The sequence below is a fragment of the Rhamphochromis longiceps genome, linkage group LG15 (genome assembly GCF_057381845.1).
Source record: "Rhamphochromis longiceps isolate RC_006_pf linkage group LG15, R_longiceps_female_GT1.1, whole genome shotgun sequence".
NCBI lineage: Eukaryota > Metazoa > Chordata > Actinopteri > Cichliformes > Cichlidae > Rhamphochromis > Rhamphochromis longiceps.
Genome location: NC_140571.1, coordinates 43,029,225 through 43,049,655, shown reverse-complemented (window position 1 = coordinate 43,049,655; position 20,431 = coordinate 43,029,225). Strand labels below are relative to the sequence as shown.

Sequence of the window (20,431 nt, the reverse complement as noted above, 5' to 3'; positions counted from 1 at the left end):
CCATGAAATCCTTTGGATACATCAGCAACATCTGGTCGCAGGGGAAATGGTTTTTGGACAGCTGGCTGAAATCAGCTGCAGCGAGAGGGCTGCACCAAAAAGCTCTTTGATTGTTTTGGTTGCTAGCAGGGTGCCCCGCAGTGGAAGTCTGAAAAAGCTTCTCTGTTTCCAGTTTGAGCTGCAGTTTTCGCAGTTTCAGTGTTACTTGGCAGACAAGTATTTTTCATGGAAGCTAACGCCAAGTACGGCTTCCTACTAGCGACCAGAACAACCAGAAGGAGGTTTTTGGTACCATAGACCACCTGTGACTAGTTTCACACAAGCAAGTGCCACAACAACAACAACAACAACAACAACACATTTTTCCATTGCAATTTTCTGTTTGCAGACGGTCACCAACATATTGAGGCCTTAGCAGTGTACCCATGACCAGTGTTGGGTTTTTGGAGCCAGAGGTTATCATAAATGAGACTGGAGTGCTAAGCTATGAGCTAGCGCTCGCAACTTTCATAGGCTGTATATGGACAACACACCTACACAGAGCTGCTAATTAGTGTTAAGTAACAGACTAATAAAATATTTGAACTTTACTCACCAAAATAGAAGCAAAGTCGTGGAAAATTTCCGCTACACAGCAAACCAGATAATTTGTCATCTAATGTCCTTAAAAAAAATAAATATTTCACTAATACTGCAAACACTATAAGGAGGAGGTGAGCCCCAGCAGACACTGATCAGCTGCACCGGTCAGCCAACACGAACATTGTGCAGTAATCAAAGTCTTTCTTTACTTTGATCACAAACCATGCAGATTAAAAGGCCTCACAGAAATCTGTGTAGCTTCATTTGTGTTTTCAGCTGCACTGCTGTTATGTTTCAAACATTTCTTGATTTCTATGAATCCAAATATGTGAAACCCAAACATGGACCCTCTCTCACACTAACGGTGTTTGTTGTTTTCTCATTTTGTCAGAAGTGACATCAGTTAGTAGATTACAGGGATTACAGCAACATATTATTATAGTTATCATGTCCTATTGATTTTTTAAAAATATTTTTAAAAATTCGAACTGTTGCAGTACATAATTGTACCAGCATCTTTATTTTCTAGTGAGCTGATAAAGCAAACACCCCGTAACAGATTTTGGGCTGCAAAGTCACTTCTACAAAGTTTAATATTTTACACAAAACTGAAAAACAGCCAGAATCTCTAAACAAATGGCAGCATACTGTGTTATAACCTGCAGTTCACTTGAAGGAAAGTTTGGCTTATTAATGTAAAATTAAGGAAAAAATGATACAGTGAACATTAAACTTAAAGCTGAGCTCCTGTTGGTCCAGTTAAAGGGAAAAGAGATGCCAGTTAGTATAAAAGTCCTTTCTCCCATTCATTTCTTCACGAGCAAGCATGCTGCTGCTGCCTCTACACCTGTGCTGCTGCATGCACACCCTCACCGTGCACACAGATGTTCGCTTCCCCATTCATCGCAGCTTCTCCATCTTAGCTTCTTCTACAACTGTAGCTTTTTCTTTATTTGGGCTTGGCTTCAGAAGTTTGCCTCAATTATCCCTCCTCCCTTCTCCTTCCCTTTCCCTTCTTTCTCTCGTCTCTTTTCTCTGGCATGCCAGTAAAAAAACGAGTCTGTCTGCATTTTAACTCTTGTTGGTCTTAACATGTATCTCTTACTATTCAAAGTTATCTTGGCTACTAAGTTTGATTTCAGTTTCACTCAGTACCTACATCCACCATCAGGCCATCATCCAGACTAAATGTTGCAGTAACACCATCATGTTTAACTGCAGAGTTGATAACTGTCATCGTAGTGTGACCATCCTCCATGTCCATGGGTGACTTTTTAATTGACTAACATAAGAATATGATGATTTTCACAGTTCTGGCCAGCATGCACCCGTCTCACAGTTTTGCTAAGTATTGAACGCAAACACGTCAGTTTTAAATGTCTTGAATCAAACATTCATATGACAAGTGCAAACGAATTAGTTTGATGAAGTACCATGCAGGCGTAAAATGCACTGTATGGTTAGATTTCTGTTATCCGTCACCCGGTCCCATCAAGGAGGCCTGACAAACGATCCTCAGTGATATGAGTAACAAGCAGTGCAGGAGAACATGGTATGACCCCCACTAATATGATAGAAGTAACGCGTTGCATTACAAAACAAACAAAACATTACAAAATTTCACTGTGTGTTATACTTGTATAACTATGCATGTGACAAATAAAGAACCTTGAACCTTGAACCTTGAAAACTATGGCTATTAATAATGAACCTGTTACCCTGCAGTACTGGGAAGCATCAAACTTTGATTTAGAAAGGCCTAAAATCATGGCAGTACAGCCCGCTCTCCCTCAGCCCTGTAGGTCGACCTGCTCAGTCACTCACTTTAACAAATTTACTATTAACATTAGCTCAGGCTGCTGAGTTACTGCTGTGAGTTATTACTGATGTTCAGCAATAACAACTTAATTTTGCTTGCAAATGTTAAAAGTATATCAGCAGAATTTAGCACACTGTCCTGATTGGCTGTAACATGGTTTATGGCAACTGATAGACACTAAATATATATAATAATATATAATATAATAATAATAAATTAAGAATCGATACTGATACTACCATTAATAATATTAACAATAATAATCTAGTAAAAAATCAAACAAACGGGTCCCTAAAACCATGACGTTGTAATTGGTAACTGATAAGTTATTATGTTACCTTATTAAAATAAAGTAATCTGAGTACTCTAAAACACTAGCATTTACTTGTTACAGCCAATTCTGCCTCGCTGACAGGACTGAAGGCCGTTCTGGGAGAATCAGCTCAGGATGTTTTCCACACCTGTTTTCTACGTGTGTGTTTCAGACACCAGCTCACTGCAGTATTTCTGAGCTGAGACCAGTCGGACGGCACTGATGTCACATCACATGTCAGACATTCACATATGAAAAAGCTCTGATTAGCACAAATATAAATCCTCCACGTTGTGCTGCAGGACGATGCTTTTAGAAGCCCCAACAAAGTCGACTAGATAGGAAACATCGATTTTAATGTGAGTGTTGGGGATTATTTTTATACCTGACCATTATTTAAGACGGAGATGACGAACAAAAACTAAACAAAACATAAAAACCTGCATTCACAGTAACAGTTTTGTGGATGTTGCATGAAAAACAAGCTGAATAACTCTTCAAGCACATAGTCCAGCTTGTTTTAGCCTTGACTTCTGATCATAAGCAAAAAAATGAGATTCTGGATACGAGTCTTGGAAATGAGTTTTCGGTTCACTCTTGGCTTGTGGAGCTCAGAATTATTGAAGAAGCTGATCTTAGAAGTGCTGCTCCTCCACACTGGCAGGTCAGATCACGTGGGTCAGGTGTATCTGATTACCTGCTAGACTCCTCACTATCGAGTTATTCCCGGCACGTACAGCTAGAAGAAAGCCGGGAGGAATCATACATCCTGCCTGGGCTGGATGTGCCTGAGGAACACCACAGCAGGAGCTAAAGAACACGAAGGAAAAACACAAACTGCAGCAAAAAGTTCTGGGAATTGGCTCGAACAAAACAAAATTAAAAATATAAATTTGTCTCTGCTCAAAATAATCTGACATACATAAGCATCCAGTGCAGCTTCTGTTTGTATGTCTCTCCACGCTGGTGACTCTTCCTCTTACAAAGTTTACAAATCTAGTGAGTAGACGTGTGAATTGTGTTCCCCAAACTTTTCATGTCTGTTTTTTGTTCTTCTTTATTACCAACAAAGATCCTTCACATGAAGTGTTTTTGTTTTGTTTTTTTGAAGTTTTTTGGACGTTTTGCTTTTATTTCACGGTTCAGCCGTGGGAAACAGGAAAGAGGGGGAGAGAGCCACAGCTCGGACTCACGCCCGGTCGCTGAATTTCAGCCGTGAGGCTCAACCAGTGAGCTAACCACCTCTTCACAAAAGCTGCGAGTTAGTTTGAGGCAGAAGTTAATGTGTGATTTCAACAAGTTTGAGATGATAAAATCGGAAAGTGCAGGTGGTAAGAAACAGACTTCCAGGGATCTAAAAATAGCAGCCACCCTGCAAACCATCTGGAAGTGTTCAAAACATAACCACGATCGAGTTAAATCAGGTAAGGCTTTTGAATATTTATGGACTGATTCCCAAAAGCTGCTATCGGGCTGCTATGCTAAAAGATTTACATAAACATTTCTGGCTCGTTACTCTAAAGAATTTCCCAAATCTGCCATAAATCAAGTGTAACTCATATGTCATAAACATGGCAGGAGATTAAATGCAATATTCGACAGTGAGTTTCTCTGTATCCCATTATTGGACAGATGACAGGAGCATGCTAGTTGTTTGTTTGTTTGTTTCCTGTGAAACTGGTAATATAACCAAAAATAATAATGCATCGGTTGACTTGATGACTTGTGTAGGACTTTACAAAACCAAGAAACTAAACTAAGAAATAAAAAACTTCATGTCATGTCAGCTGCAGGTATATATGTCAAAATATAAAATAACTGCAGTATTTCGATCAGAACTTTACTCACAAATTGCACGAGTGAGTTAATCTTAGCACCGTGTTGATATTAAGCATTGGGTGGGTTCACTGAAGTAATATGGACTTAATCGTATGTAATGCAGCTCCTGCAAACTTCTGAACACCTGTGAACGGATAAAAAGAACAAATATAATAACCTCCTACGACGCCTGCTCTGTTCTTACATTTTCTAACTTTGTACACCACATTCATGTCATGTAAAACTGAAATGTTTGCAGCGGTCTGTAGGGTCAAACACCCTGTGTACACAATAACAACAGTTCAGTGCTGGTGAATGCTGGCCAGCTGAAGCTAACATGCCCTGTTGTAGAGCTCTGCCTACCCCCCCTCTGTCTTGGTAAGAGTTGAATCAGGTAATGATGACAGTGATATGGTGTCTGTCACTGTGATCGCTGATGTGCTGCTGGCTGTAGTGTTTTGATTTTACTGCCACACACATGTACACACACAGATCACAGTTGGCAATCAAATTTTACAGGTTTCGGCCTCGTATTTCTGTCACTCAGCTGTGAGTAAAATTAAAAGTTTATCTGATGTTATCTCAGTCAGTCTGGATTTTAAATCGTTTAGCGTGATAAACAAAGTTGGCAGGAAACACTTCCCACATTAGCAGGAAGCGCCACCTGTGTGAAGTGTGTGTGTGTGTGTGTGTGTGTTGGAAGGTCAGTTGGGAAATCAAGGCCTGACTTTTCCTGTGCACTTATTGAAAATTTACTACCTCCATTACAAGACTGTCACATATGCTGTAAAAGCCTGGCGGGAGAGATGCAGCTTCCTTCAATATTTTAGGGTAAATTCGTTCTGAAAAGTCCGTTCCTGCAGATTAAACACAAGTGCAAAAAATACGTCACAACATTGACATTAAAACGTCAGCTCAGCATGTTGTTGATCTTTGTAAAGCTAGAATCACTGGTCTGAAGTAACTTTGAGTTATTGTCAGTGATGAATAGCGGTTCCAGCCCTAAAAGTATTTTTACTCTCATTTGACCTTTTTGTACCTTTAATCAAATCTTCCAAAATAAAATACGTGATTAGCAGCAGTAAGAGAATTGACCTAACTGAGCTCGCAGCCCCTGAATCCTCCGCCTACTCTTCCTCCTCCTTTTGCTTGCCCTGTCTCCTCTCTTCTTCCTCCTCCACATTAGTTTTCTCCTTGGGAATCTGTCTTAATGCCAGCCATCTGCATTTCTGAGCCTGCAGCTTACCATGTCAGCAAACAATGCTGTTCTTGTATGAGCAGCACCCAGAATGCTGCATTATCTCTTGCACCACAGTAACATTTAGCCCACGCATGCTCTCCAGCACTCTGGATGCTGTCAGTCATTGATCAGCAACACTATGTGCAAACGAAGAAAACTCCGAGTTTCTAACTTCACCGCTTCTCCTGTTACATCAGATTTTTTTACAGTGACGGCTAGAATGTGTAACCCTGCGCTTCCTCTTCTTTAGTTAAACCACAATGAAACCCCAGAAAAGCCTCTGATCCACACTGTAAGCTTCTCACACCAACACGCTGGCTCAGGGCTTAAATTACACTTTGTGAGTCAGATTTTCGTGACTGTGTACTCGCCTAAGTCAAGAGCAAGGACTTCATTTATGCAACAGAGCTGTCTGCATTTGACTTGATGTGCACACAGGACTGTTGCACTAATTCAGACATTGTGTAATGAGGAAGTAGATCCAAACACTTTGGGGAGATTTCCAGGGATGAGAGCTAACATTGGAGGAGAATCTTTATCCCACGTTCGCTCCAGCACACTTTGTGCCTTAGCATCACGACACGATGGAAACTCTACCGCCTTGCCGCGCATTAGACTCCAGGTGCAATTTAATCCCTGCAGCCCAGCAGGAAACCCCAGATTTTCCAGAGAAATCCAGTTACATGCTTTAGACACAGCTTCTCATTTTACCCAGTTTCTCGGTGAACGTGGCGCCCTACGGCGGTGATTCCCAATATTTCTTCATCTGGCCCGTAGCACACTAGATACAAGGACGTCCTTTCTTTAACAACACCTCTCAGTTTAAATGTGTATATTTGTTTTAAACTGGATCAACCATCCAAAACTATTAGCGTATGTATTAAACCAGTTCGTCTACTGGTTTTAGCAACTGCACCACTTAACCACAGTCACAGTCACAACCATTATATTTTGGAGAAATGTGGTTACTGTTAGCAGGGTTGAAACTCTCTCATGTCTGACACGTCAGCCCTGTGTTAACCTTCCTTCTCCCACTCACACAGCAAATAAAGGAAACTGACTTTCTTAAAGCCCACTTAAAGCTGTGTTTGCAGCTTCCACTGCTTGAGATTATGCAGAACCTGCTACTCAGTATAATCAATAGATGGCTCTCCAAAGCACACATTTCTGCACATGACACAGCAGTGTAATGATTCAGTCAGATATTTCTGGCAAATGAAAACCTCTCCAAGTGTGAGCTATCACACGCAGTCCCAGTTTTAGGTTCACAGTCCACAGACCTCCATCAGTGTGGCGTTAGTGTTGGTATCGATGATACTGATCTGATACTGGTACAAAACCTTAATGTTTTATTGTATTTGAAATTATAGCATCATAATGATTACAGGACATCAGATTACTTGTTCTTATCACTTAATAACGCAGAATTATCATATAGAAATAAAAAACCTGAAGTTGTGCTATTTGAACACCCTGCCTGCAGCACTAAAGGACTCCCTGAGACGTCTGTCTCGCCCTAGCACCACCCGTCCTTCTCCTCCTCCTCCCAATGATAGTTTCTTTCCACTGTGTTCCTGTTAATGATAAACTACAGATTTACCCCAAATGACTAAAATATCGATATTTTAATGTGAGAATCGATTCTAGAACATAAAAGACTGAATCGATATTTTAACATCGATCATTGGTATTTACCATGGATGGCTCACTGCTAATCGCTGGTGTTTAAATGAAATGCTCTTCATTGGCACAGAAGGTTAAATAAAAAAAGTTTTGCCAAAATAATTCATTTAACATGTGACATATTAGTAACCATGGCAACAAGACCTTACAATATACATTAATTGATGATTTACATTGTTTTATTTAAAACGTTAGCTAGCTATTTAATTTATGTGCCCATTATGTTCAGCAATTTATTAATTTAATAATTTAATCTCAGCCATAGTTTTCATAATTTCCAGTTTTTTATTCAGTAATTTTAATCATGTATTAATTATTTTAATACAACATGTTGATCATCTCATGCGAAGCTGGTTGGAGGGAAATTCCTGACCAGAAATTGGCTTTAAGATGACTCAACATTTTAAAAGCATAAAACAGACACAAACTGTAAAACTCCACCAGGCTCATTGACCAGTTCACACTGGTCTACGGTGCACAGTAAAAGCCAACCCAGTCAAACACTGAATCAGTCCAGTGGTCCCTACACCCCACCCCTCTCCTTTGTCCCCTCTCACTCTGCTCCTCTGTACTCCCACAGTTCGCCGTGTGCCGCCCCGTTTCTCCATCCCCCCCACCAATCATGAGGTGATGCCCGGAGGCAGCGTCAACCTGACCTGCGTCGCAGTCGGCGCTCCCATGCCTTACGTCAAGTGGATAAGTGGTGAAGTGGAGCTGACCCGGGAGGATGAGATGCCCATTGGCCGCAATGTTCTGGAGCTCACCAACATCCGCCAATCTGCCAATTACACCTGTGTGGCCATATCCTCCCTGGGCATGATCGAGACTACAGCTCAGATCACAGTCAAGGGTAAGAAACACTCACCTTTGTGGGGGTGGGATGGCGTGTGATATGATCCCGGTGAACAGTGGAGAAAAATTAATTGGTCCGATTGTGCAGTTCTGCCTGGCGTAATTTGCGCTGGCTTCATGAAGCTCCTGGTCATCATCCAACAGCCTCTTAGATGTTTTTGCAGCGCATACTTTAGGCCCTATTTAACTTGCTGATGTGATCACACGTGAAGGAGGTGCGCAAATGTCATCAGTCATCATTAAACCTGGAATACGTGCACCAGATTTCAGATCTTGTCGCATATGGTGCCTTTAAAGGACCAAAAAAGTCAGTTTTTCTGCTGCAGGGCTGGAGTGGAGCATGTTTTAAACCAAACACTGACCTTTTTCTTAGTATAACAAAGTTTACCTTCCTAAACCTAACCAGCAAGATAAAGGAGAAATAGGGGAGAAGAAAATACGATGCATGTTCACCTGGCTAACAACCAACTCCAAATGTAGACGCTGTCACTATTTAAGAGAGAATTGTTGTCTTCGTAGCACATCGCTGTGCCTTGGTAATGCAAATGCAGATCAATGAATTTGGCTTTGGACAATACTGAGCCTTTGATAAGGATGGCTTTGCCCAGCCCCACTGAGGCAGCAGCAGTGGGGTCAAATAAAGTATGCATAAAGCTCCTTACATGCACTCTCTGACACAACAAATAATATCAATATTTGAACATGTTTGGACAGCTTGGAAAGACGCTGCAGTGCAAAACCTGCATGTCATTTAGTGTTCATTAACAAAGCAAATCCCCAATCCTGTGTGTAATAGCCTCAGCAAAAAGCAGAATATATTAACATAACATAAAGTCAAGTGCCATTTTTCATTTACAGTGTCCATATAGTCGAGGTGGTACTCTAATAAAAAATGAAGATACATTTATTCTTGTTCGAGCAACAAAATCCTTCTTACGTCAGGATTTGTGTTGCTTTAGATTCTGGATGTATTGTGTTATTGATGATGTCTGACTGACAGGAGCAGCGGTGTGAGTGGACTAACACATAGAAAGCTTTCATACAGGACGATCAGCTGAAGAAAAAGCAACAGCAGCAGAAATGTGCTCCTAGTATCTTTGTTATATTGAGAAAACAGGAGCTCGTAGCTCTGCAGCTGTAATCTTTAGTTATCGCAGGTCAAATCAGGTCATTTTAGTTTTTGGTAGAACCAGTTTTAGTTTAGATATAGGACATTTTCTACAGTTTATAATAAACTTTATGATAGTAGACGTTGACATATTTTGTTACAGCAGGCTCATTGTTTTCTACACTGCTCAAGTAGGAATCTCACATTAAATGTCTTGCAAATCTTGTAATCCAATCAGAAGGGACACTTAGATATGTAGAAAGTCTATGTTAGTATGAAAGTCACTGCTTTATCATGTGGTTTGCTTTTGGACCTTTGTGTTTTGTATTTGCTTTTCCTTTTCTTCCACTAACTGATTCATTGTGGGTCTTTATCCCTCAGCAGTAAAACACTGTTTTTATCGTCACCACCCGGGTGGGCAGCTGGGAGCAGGCAGTGTGGACACCCAAGTGTGTGAACTTTCAATTTGATACTATAGGTGTGAAATATTGGACGAGTTTGAATCTGTGACCTTGATGTTGACTTCAAGTTTTATGAAAATCTTGTGAAGTCACCTGGGTGAAACTGATATGATAGGTGCATCTACTAAAAATCTCAGGTGAGTTCAAATTCCTGTAACCTTGATCTCAAGGTCAGAAGTCGGAGGTCAACTTTTCTGAAAATCTAGTTAATGCAAGAACTAAAACCTCTGATGAATCTTTGAATCTTGGTGACTTCAACCTCAAGGTCAGAACTTGGCTTTTCTAAAAATCATCTGAATGCGATCACTCAAGAACGAAGCAGCAATAATACAGTAATACCAGAGGAGGCTGAGGGGAGGTGTATCTACGAGGAGGCTGAGGGGTTTGTGTCCATCAGTATTTCTTTACTTTCATTTGGCTACTTTTAGGCTAAATGAAAGTACTGTGTTGGGCACGCAGTGCAGTTCTCTGCTGCTGTATCTGATTCAAGGTCTGTGTTTTGCATACAAGTGGTTATTTGAGTTGCTGCTGTCCTTCTGTCAGCTTGAAGCAGTCTGTCCACTGTCCTCTGATCTCTGCTGCTCACTGGATACCTTCCACCACCTCTTGGTCTCGAGGTGTTTGTGGAAAATCCTTGAAGAGCAGCAATTTCTGAAAAATGCAAACCAGCCCATCTGACACAAGCAACGTTCAAAGTCATTTAAATCACTTTTCTCCCCCTTCCTGATGCTCTGTTTGAACTTTAGTCAGTCAGCTTTACCACGTGTACACGCCTGAATCAGCTCTAAATGTATTTGGAAGCTTCTGGTTGAGCATTTTGGCCATTTCAGATATAACTGGTAAACACACACACGCACGCACGCACGCATGCACGCACGCACACACACACACACACACACACACTTTTTCTATAAAAGTATTCAGTGATATCTTAGACTAACACAGTGGTTCCCAAACTTTTTTTGCTGGGCCCCCTTCGTTTTACAAGAAAAATGTTCGCAAAAAATCACGAATGTGGGATCCTGTTTGTCCGTGATCTAAACAGCCCAGCGCTGCTCCCGACGCAGGGGAAACCAATCCTGCAGGGAGACCTACCTCGGCACTTGTGCAGGTGAAGCCAAAGGGCAGATTTGCGTCACCATATTTTCTAGTCTTTGGCTCAGAATGAAGTTGGTTTGGAAACATGTTCAGCGATGCTTCATCTCCTGCTCTGCGTTTGTGTGGGCGCCCCATGCTAGCAGTGTCCAAGCGTTTTGTTTGTTTCCCCCCCCTCCCCCCCTTTCATACCCCCCCCCCCCCCCCCCCCCCCCCCCCCTGCAATGGGGCCCCACACTTTGGGAAGGTCTGGACTAACAGCTGGGACATAAACTCATCTGCAGTGTTTGCTGAGATTATAAATGAGGTGAACAATGGGATCATTTTCTGATAGACACGTACAGTTTGGCTTGTTTTGGCAGAGGAGATGCACCCTGCTAATAAGATCAAACAGGTTTCAGTCCCTGCTGCATTAGCTGCACTTTTCAGATCCCGGTCCTATTTTATATACAGTTTGATGAACAAAAATATGAAGCAGCAGCTGGTTGTGTGTGGGAGAAGTTTGATTTCAGGCTATGTGCCAAAGAGCTCTTTAATATGCGCAACAGTTAGATAATAATGATTTTAGCATTTAAACTAAATCATTATTCTTTCCTAATCCTGCCTTTTTAAAAATGGGTTTTCTTTCCACTTCTAGCCAAATAGAAACTAATAAACAGAAAAAAATATTAAGCCAATGTTTCCACATCTTATATAAACCCCAGTGCCCTGGCTGAAAGTCCAGTGTAGGTACTGTGCCGTGAATCTGTCTTTACATAAATGGTCACACTCGTACCTCTGCTGCTCTGATAGGACTTTTCTTTAAAAATAATAAATTGGCTTTTGTTTGGATCACTTGTGTCAGTAAAATTTGCCACTTCCTCCGTAGCTGTGTTCCTGTAACAGTGGCTCCAGGGGCCTCAAGGCTCTCCTAGTCTGGTTTTCCTGTTGAAACCAGGTGAAAGCTGTGAATTTGCAGTGTTGGTGAAAATATACAAACAGTAGCATGAGAAAAGTGCACAGGAGGGATTGTTGTACACATCACAGTAGAAACTACTTTCTGCATTAAAACAATATTTGTTTTAAAAAGAAAAAATGAGAGCAGCAGCCCCACATGACACACTGAAGCCATACAGTAGAAACAGACGTTAGGAAAATGTCTCCAGATAGCAGTCAGAAATCATTTTCAAGCACTCGAGGTGACAGACAGATCTCATCAGCAGATCTCATTTTTAAAAAGCTGTGCTTTTACTTTTATTTGCTTTTCATAAACTGAAGCTCTTAGAGCTTGTTTTTCAGAGGAAACTGTATCAGATATTGTGGCAACAGATGATGGGAACTGCATGAGGAGCAACGGCTTCATCCTGTCCCAGCCTGCTGGGGTTCATGCGCTTGTAAAGAAGAAGAAGAGCTTGGCTGCATTGCATGAAAATGAGGCAGATGTCAGGACTGGAGCAGCAGAGCTAAAAGCCTGTGGTTGCACTGGTTTCATCCCAAAAGGCAACCCGTGAGCTTTTCTGCACCCCGCTGCTCTGCTTTGGACCAGCTCACAGATTCACAGGGTTGAGCTCAAAGTCCCAACTGCCACCATGTGTTTCTAATCCAGGCTGTTTTTATTTCTCTTTGTCAAACTTCATATTCAGTATAACACTTCATTTGATACAGAATGAGCTGACTGAGTGACAACAACAAAGCAAGAGAATAATTATAGTTAATAAAGTCTTTGATACGATAGCTTCATTATTTCTTGCCTCTGATCTTTTACCATTTTCTATTTGTTAGATGGTTGAGTAGATTTATTGAATTGAGTTGGCCGTCACTACTTTGGAAGATGCTTTGTTTCGTGCAAATCTGTAACAAAATGAAGATAATAACTTAAGAAGTATTTTAGGACTAGAAAATATTGTAATTCAAGTGGTCTTAGAAGCACAAACTCTGGCCTGTGTCTGCAGGTCATGTCAGTCATATAGTATATTTTATAAAGTGTGGAAAGTACAATGTTTTAGGAAAAGAGCAAGATTACCACAAGGTTCAAATCCTGAGTGAAGCCACACTTTAGCATTGACTCCTCTGCAGGGAGGTGATTAAAACAAAAAAAAGCCGCAGGAGAAGAAGCAGAACTGAGGAGCAGCTAAAGTTTCAGGCCAAATACAATTTACTGTGTCTGTGGATGAACCGCCTGCCTGCATTTTGCTGTTACGATCTCCACAGACAGCTGAACTCTGCAATCAGCAGACCCACTGCAGTCGGCACATCTCACCTGACACAAGCGCTATGTATGAATGCAGCTAATAAACATGCCCGTCCACATGTTGTAACAGTCATTATGGTTTTACGCACACATATAAGTTTAATCTACAAAGCAGTGATGGGATTTCTTTCCTCCCTTCTATGAGAAAATGCAACTTATCTTATATCCTGTTAAAATCCAGGCTCTGCTGTGTGGCTGCATTAAGTAGATGCACTTCTGATGATCTGCAGCTCAGGTCTGGATGACTATAGATGGATTTACATAGGAGGATATGCACCCATCTGCTTGGCAACATAATACTGGCCCGGTGCAGATCAGGAAAGGACAGAAGCAAGCTGAATAATAATGAAGTGTTAGATTGGCAATGTTGAACAGCTCTGTGTACCCGGCATCAGCGGGTGACTTTCCTGACGGAGAGGAAGAATAATGTAGATGGAGAAAGTAGAGAAACGTGTTTTTCTGACTCGGTCTGTCTCTGCTTTCTGACAGCTCTTCCCAAGATGCCCACTTCCCTCACTGTGACAGAAACCACGGCTACCAGCGTCACCCTGACTTGGGACTCCGGCAACCCAGAACCTGTGTCCTACTATGTTATTCAGTATCGTGCCAAATTGTCTGAGAACGGTTTCCAGGAAGTAGATGGTGTCGCCACAACCCGCTACAGCATTGGTGGCCTCAGCCCCTTCTCTGAATACGAGTTTCGTGTCATGGCTGTGAACAACGTTGGCCGGGGTCCTCCCAGCAGCATCGTGGACACCCGTACAAGTGAGCAAGCACCCTCATCACCACCTCTTCATGTCCAGGCACGCATGCTGAGCTCCAGCACCATGCTGGTCCAGTGGGAGCCTCCCGAAGAGCCCAATGGCCAAATCCGGGGCTATCGGGTCTACTACAGCTCAGATCACGATGCCCCGCTCAGCGCCTGGCAGAAGCACAACACAGATGACAGCCATTTCACCACCATCTCAGGCCTGGCAACAGATATCACCTACAGCCTGAGGGTGCTGGGCTTCACCTCAGTGGGAGATGGGCCTCCGTCTGACACTCTACAGATCAAAACCAGGCAGGGAGGTGAGAACATGCTCACTACATCACTGCAGAGCAATGTATCATAAGCAGCGTGCGCCTGGCTCAGATTATTGGTGAGGTGAAAGTTATTCAGATCATTTACTGTGTGCACGTGTTAGCAAACGCTGCCTGCTGTTGCATAAGCAAGTTACAACTCGAGCATTTACGTCCTCTTAAACACTTCTTCACATTAATATTCAGCTCTTGTCTTAAACAACATTTGTGTTCCATAATGTGCTGTTTGGTAAAATTCTATTTCAGGTCTCGTTACAGTTTTGATGGCTGTGCCAGTTCATGAAGCATCTCGTGATTGAGATGCATATAGAAAAAAGAATCACACCCATTTTCACTCATCAGGCTTTTTTATTTTGAAAATCAGGTTGGGATATTCTCCAAAGTTCTCCTTCCTCACATGTAGCACACAGCAGGAAATGCTCCGCTTCAGCTCCATTGGTGGTGCTTGGAATATTTCACCCTGGACAGAGGGAGCCAGAGGCAGTGCACTCGCCACCCACTCGCTCATTAGCAGTGAATGGACTGAGCTACCGTATTGGCTGCGCCGCTCCCACGTCGGCACAGTCCGGCATCTCAGTGACGTTGTAGTAGAGAGCTAGAAGATTAAAGACCAGCTGAGTTAGGCTGCACGTGTCTGTGCAGAGACTCGTGCTTTATATTGCTAACTGTCAGTTTTTAATGTTTGGTGTGAGGCAAAGTTTTGTTCTGAAAACAGTTGGACTGAAACGCTGCTGTCACTTTGGACTCCAGCATCACAGGGTGATACTAGTTATGAATGAATGAAAGATACAGTAGTGCACTCTTTTTTTTTTTAAAGGTTTTGTTATTGAGGTAATCTTGGTTCTATTGAAAAATCTCTTGTGATTTTTAGGATTAAAAAAATAACGAAATCACATTTGCATTATATTTATTTTTATAAGAAGAGATGTCAGCGTCAGGTTGCTGTCAGGCAGCCCAGACGTTTGTACAAGCCCGCACTAAGAGCAGGGTAAAGCCAGCCTGAGCTTGTGGTAAATGTGGGCATAAACCTCACTGTTACCAGCACAACTGCGCAGAATTCATTTCTGGCTCGCATCATTTTCTTTGCTAAGGCTACACCTGCCTTATGTTCAAGGACAGGCTGGTGCTTTAGTCACAGACAGCATCTTTTACAGTGAGCTACGCCTGACAGGACGAAACATGGCGCCATACCCGGGCTGCAAATGAAATGAGTTCAGGACTCTCACAGGCTGACACAAGATATTTCAACTTAAATACTTTTTTCATTGTCTAGAATTTTAACTTCTTTGAGTTGAACTCTACTGTTACAGGGCTTGGAACATATTAAACCTCTTTGCATACATATAGCTCTTGCTTCCAAGAATTTACTGGTTCATGGCAGGTGTTGGTTTTCTATACTTTGTTGGCATAATTTCACCCGGAAATGTAGCGATGACTCTTTGTACATGTATGAAAGCAGTGCAGGAAGAGCCTGAGTTGTTGGCACATCTATTCATGATGTGAATAGATGTGCCAACAGGATTTTACCTACCTGCCTGTTCGAAACAACAAATGTGGATTTTCCTGGCAGGGGCAGGTCCTCGCCCAGCTTTGCTTTACTCCTCTACTTTCTTACACTTTGTGTTTCCATCTTAACACATCTCTTTGTTTCCTCCTGCAGTTCCAGCTCAGCCGTCTGACTTTGACGGTGAGGCTGAGCTAGACTCACGCATCATGCTGTCATGGCTTTGGCCTGTCCAGGAACCCATCATTAGCTTTGAACTGGTGTACTGGGAAGCCAACAATCCCACAGACAAGGTAAATACCCCCTTAGAAATCTTTTCTTTCCACTGAGATGTTGCTTGTAAAATCTTTATTGGCTAGGAGCTATGCTGTGCTTCAGGCTGTGTATTTGCATTAATGTCTTTTTAGTAAGTTCAAAGTGTCTGCACTTTATTCAGGTTTGATAAATGTCATCACATCACGAACACTTCTTGCTGTGATTTATCCACGAGGAGATCTGGGTGATTTTATGCCACAGTCTCCATTAGAGCTGCGTGATTCACAAGGTCCCGAATCGATTTGATCCCCAATTCGATTCGATTTGATTTGAATCTGGGAAATTTTGCATCAGACAGTCAGAATTATTATAATTCAGATCATGCATCAGTACATTTCCATATTTTTATATCTATAAAAGGAAATCTGACACTTGTGAGACTTTATCAAAGCTGTGAGCGTCACAGCCGACGCCTCTGTGTCAAAGTAACTGAGGATAAAACATGAAGGTGATTTTCCTGGTCTGGGATTTATAAAAATATTCTGCAGCAGATCAAAAACAGAAAAAAACCATCAACACATGAACATTACCTGATGCTGCTGAAGTGAAGCAGAGCAAAGTTACAGAGGTTTGATTACAGACACAGCGTTTTGCAATTTTGCATAATTTTAAAAAGTTTAAATTTGTTCAGTGTTGAACGGCAGAAATGAGGCTTTGTTTTCAGAAGTAAGTAAAAGGAAAAAACAGCGGCCGACAGGCTGTAAGAACGGTAGACTTGTGCGTAACAAGCAAGCGAATAATGAAGAAAACAAACTTTTAAGAAACTGTTCAGTACAGAGAGAGAGAGAGAGAGAGCTGTGCATGAAGTGAGATTTTATCCTGGTGGAAGCAAAACATCAAAGAGTGAATCCATGACGATGTTTATGTGAAGCGTAGTTTGGATCTTCTTTGGCTGCTGGTTCGGTCAATATTGTTTGGAGAGAGATAAAACCTCCAGCTTCAGAATCAGCGCAAAAAGGGCGTGAACACAAAGCGCCGCCGAAACATCAGAATCAGCGAGCCGTCGGCTTTCAGCCCCGACCGTGTCCGTGCCGTCGGTGAGAAAGTCACATCTCACTGATCCTGATCCGTCGGCGGGTCCGAGCTTTGTGTTTACGTCTCTGTGCAGACTCCGTGTTCCTGCTCTCTTTTTTAGCTGTTTGGTGGTTGTTGAAATTTTGTGAGGTTTAGGCCAAAATAAATTTATATAAAAAAATCGATTCAGGATTTCAATGAATCGATATCACGTTATCCAAGCCAGAATCGATTTTAATCGATAAATCGATAATCAAAACCCAGCCCTAGTCTCCATATTTTTGAAGCTACTGGAGTTGGAGGGGTTTTGCTGTAATTTGGATGTATTACAAAAACACAGCTTGGATGAGCTGATGGCTGTTGTGCATCAAGAACTACACTGTCTGTGGTGTGATGCACCTCCTTCACTACAAAAACAAGAAAAAAGTCCCTCCTATGATTCCCCTAATATGATGTCATTGACAGGTTTTTCAGTAGTTGTGGGTGTTTCCCACAGACACAGGCTTAAAACACACAGGTTCATATTACGAGCCCTGAACAACACCAGCGTTTATCTCAGGAAGAAAAATATGCCAACCACCAAACTCCAAGAACAGCTGCCTGTTGCCCAAAATCTCTGCATTAAGTAACTGAGAAAGATTTAAGGCACACGAGAAACAGTCATGGCAGTAATAAAAAGTTACAATCATTTGGTCACATATTGCATCGAATCATAAACCTTATTGTTCGTGCAATATTGTTTTTCTAAAGTGTACGTGTGAAGAGAGAGAAGCTGAGACAAACTGCAGCGTATTCAGGGCTGAAACAGTGAGAGCAGAGCTGTGGGTGGAGAGGTGACAGCTTTGCTTGGCCACTGTACAAGGCAAGCATGCTGAAAAGAGCTCCACTTCTCTTTACTGCACCGGCTCGTCAATGTTACAAGGAGCTTGGCAGGTAGGCTGCTCGGCCTCCTCGAGAAACTCCAGGCTTTGTCTGCTGACTCCATTATGTTGAGACCAATCAGGCCCTGGCTTCATTTTTGCCCTCGTGACCTGGTGCTCTTTCGTCTCTTCACAGCGCCGCGTCACTTTCGATGCAGCAGGCTCCTATGCAGTCGATGGTCTGAAGCCAGACACGCTGTACGTCTTCTCCCTGGCAGCCCGATCTGAGATGGGCTTAGGCGTCTTCACTCAGCCTATTGAATGCAGGACAGCTCAGTCCAGTAAGTATAACAGCACTTAGTCACGTTCACAGGTGTGGCTCCAGTTATGTAGTCCAGGTGAGAATGACTAAATGAGTCATCTGTGACTTAAAACTGACTAAATACACCAAAAACATGTGGAGGTAAGTGGAGCTTAATTCAGTGCAGTCCAACTAAGAGATCCAGCTCCCTGGGAGCCCGGCCGGCTTTCTTCTTTCTCTTATTCTGTTTACTGAGTGTGTCTGTGTCTGATTTGAACACCTGTAATATACCTGAGCTAAACCGACTGCATAAACAATGAATAACCGTGTGTCAGTTTAGAGCAATCCTCCTACTCAACGTGTGAAAGCCCCACGGTGTGTTTCATTCAGGCCTCTGTCAGCAGGAAACCGTCTCTGTCACACTTACTGTTTTTAGAAAGAAAGATTGAAAAGTTGCTTTTTATTCCCACAGCATGTTGGAGCTTAACTTTGCTTCACATACGCGATTTATTCGTTGTGTTTCTGTGATTTAAAACATTAAGACTGTGTTTTTTGCTCAACTATGCATTTACAGCATAAAAATGATAAATACTCATTTATATGAGAAGCTGGCGTTTTAGTGCCGTCTGGTGTTATTGTTCTCTAAAGAGATCAGCTTTTACCCAGATCTCCATGCCGATGGTTCCCACCTGAGTCGGGGAGCAGAACCTCCTGTTCTGAAGCCACCGCTGAACTATTCAAACACAATAGGACCAGCAGCAGACGGCAGCGTAGCTCACAGAACTGTGTAATTGCAAATGTCATTTTTCAAGCTGGCAAAATGTAATCAAAGCTGTAGCATTAATTATATGTTGAATTTTTCCACCTGCCAGTCACGCTTCAACTCAATTATAAAATTCAAAGGCAACAACCAAAGAAAATGTCGCCTCTTTGTGACACAATCCACACACGACATCGTTCGTAGGGGCGTGCTTGGTATTTATAGATGTACATTCTGCTTTCTGCAGCGTAACAATCAGCGGGCGTTGCACATTTTGACAAATAGTCCAATAAGTCACTGAGTCGATACATGCAGCACATTATGATGTAAGGCCAAGCAAACACAAACAGACATTTGCAGAGACAGCTTTCATCACAACTGTCATCTTCCTTTCAAATGATTGTTTGTCATGTGAAATGTGGCCGAGCATGTGGCGATGTGCAGGACTTCGATCGCTGCTCCGTCACTAACACCATCGAACACCGTTAATTTAGTATTTAGTATTTATTTATTTATTGTCACTGTCAAGAACAATGAAATTGCGTTTGGGGCTTCCATACAACCCAAAAAAAAAGAAGAAAATAATAAATACCCCTTAAAACCCAAGTGTACATATTTAACCCAGTGTGACTCCAATGCAATAAGACAATCCTTAGCAATAATGTTCGTAGAAATTCAGACAAAGACCTGAGAAACATGACAAAATACAACAATGCAACCCATTCAATATTATTGTACTGTGAGATATGATATCAGATATGATAGTTATCTATTTAAGAAAGAGGGGGGGGGGCAGGAGGGGGAAGAGAATAAAGATATGATGCACCAATGCAGACCAGTTCATTGCTATTAAGAAGTTGGATATGGTTATTGTCCGTGAGAGGGGGGCAGAGAGTTCAGGAGCCTCACAGCCTGTGGATACAGGCTGTTGGCCAGTCTGGATGTTCTGGCCTGTATAGACCTGTACCTTCTCCCTGAGGGCAGCAGATGGAAAAGGTGGCGCGCAGGGTGATGTTGGTCCCGCAGGATACTGTGCACCCTCCTCAGACAGCGAGTGGGGAAGATATTACTGATCTCTGGCAGACTTGTTCCAATAATTCTGCCAGCTTCTTTCACCACCCGCTGGAGTGCTTGCTGATCGGCCTTGGTGCAGCTGGGGAACCACACTAGAAATCCATACGTCAGAACGCTGCTGATGGCACAGTTGTAGAAGTTCAACATCAGAGATCTGGGAATGTGTGCGCTCCGCAGTCTCCTCAGGTAGTAGAGGCGCTGTTGGGCCTTCCGTACAACTGAGGTGATATGGTTGCCCCAGGACAGGTCCTCGGTCACAACTACGTAATTCACAACTACGATGTGTTATCTTAGCGTCAGAGCTCTGGCGTGCCGGCCG

The 20,431-nt window shown here is 42.4% G+C and overlaps 1 protein-coding gene across 12 annotated transcripts in view; it reads left to right on the top strand.

Moving 5' to 3' along the window:
* Positions 1-20,431, top strand: part of ptprfa (protein tyrosine phosphatase receptor type Fa) — a 376,185-nt gene that overhangs the window by 243,795 nt on the left and 111,959 nt on the right. For all 12 annotated transcript variants that reach the window (XM_085382136.1, XM_085382135.1, XM_085382137.1 and 9 more), the window contains 4 exons: positions 8,036-8,305; positions 13,691-14,272; positions 15,945-16,081; positions 18,174-18,318. In XM_085382136.1, coding sequence (XP_085238262.1) covers positions 8,036-8,305; positions 13,691-14,272; positions 15,945-16,081; positions 18,174-18,318 — 1,134 coding nt within the window. The remainder of the gene's footprint in view (positions 1-8,035; positions 8,306-13,690; positions 14,273-15,944; positions 16,082-18,173; positions 18,319-20,431) is intronic.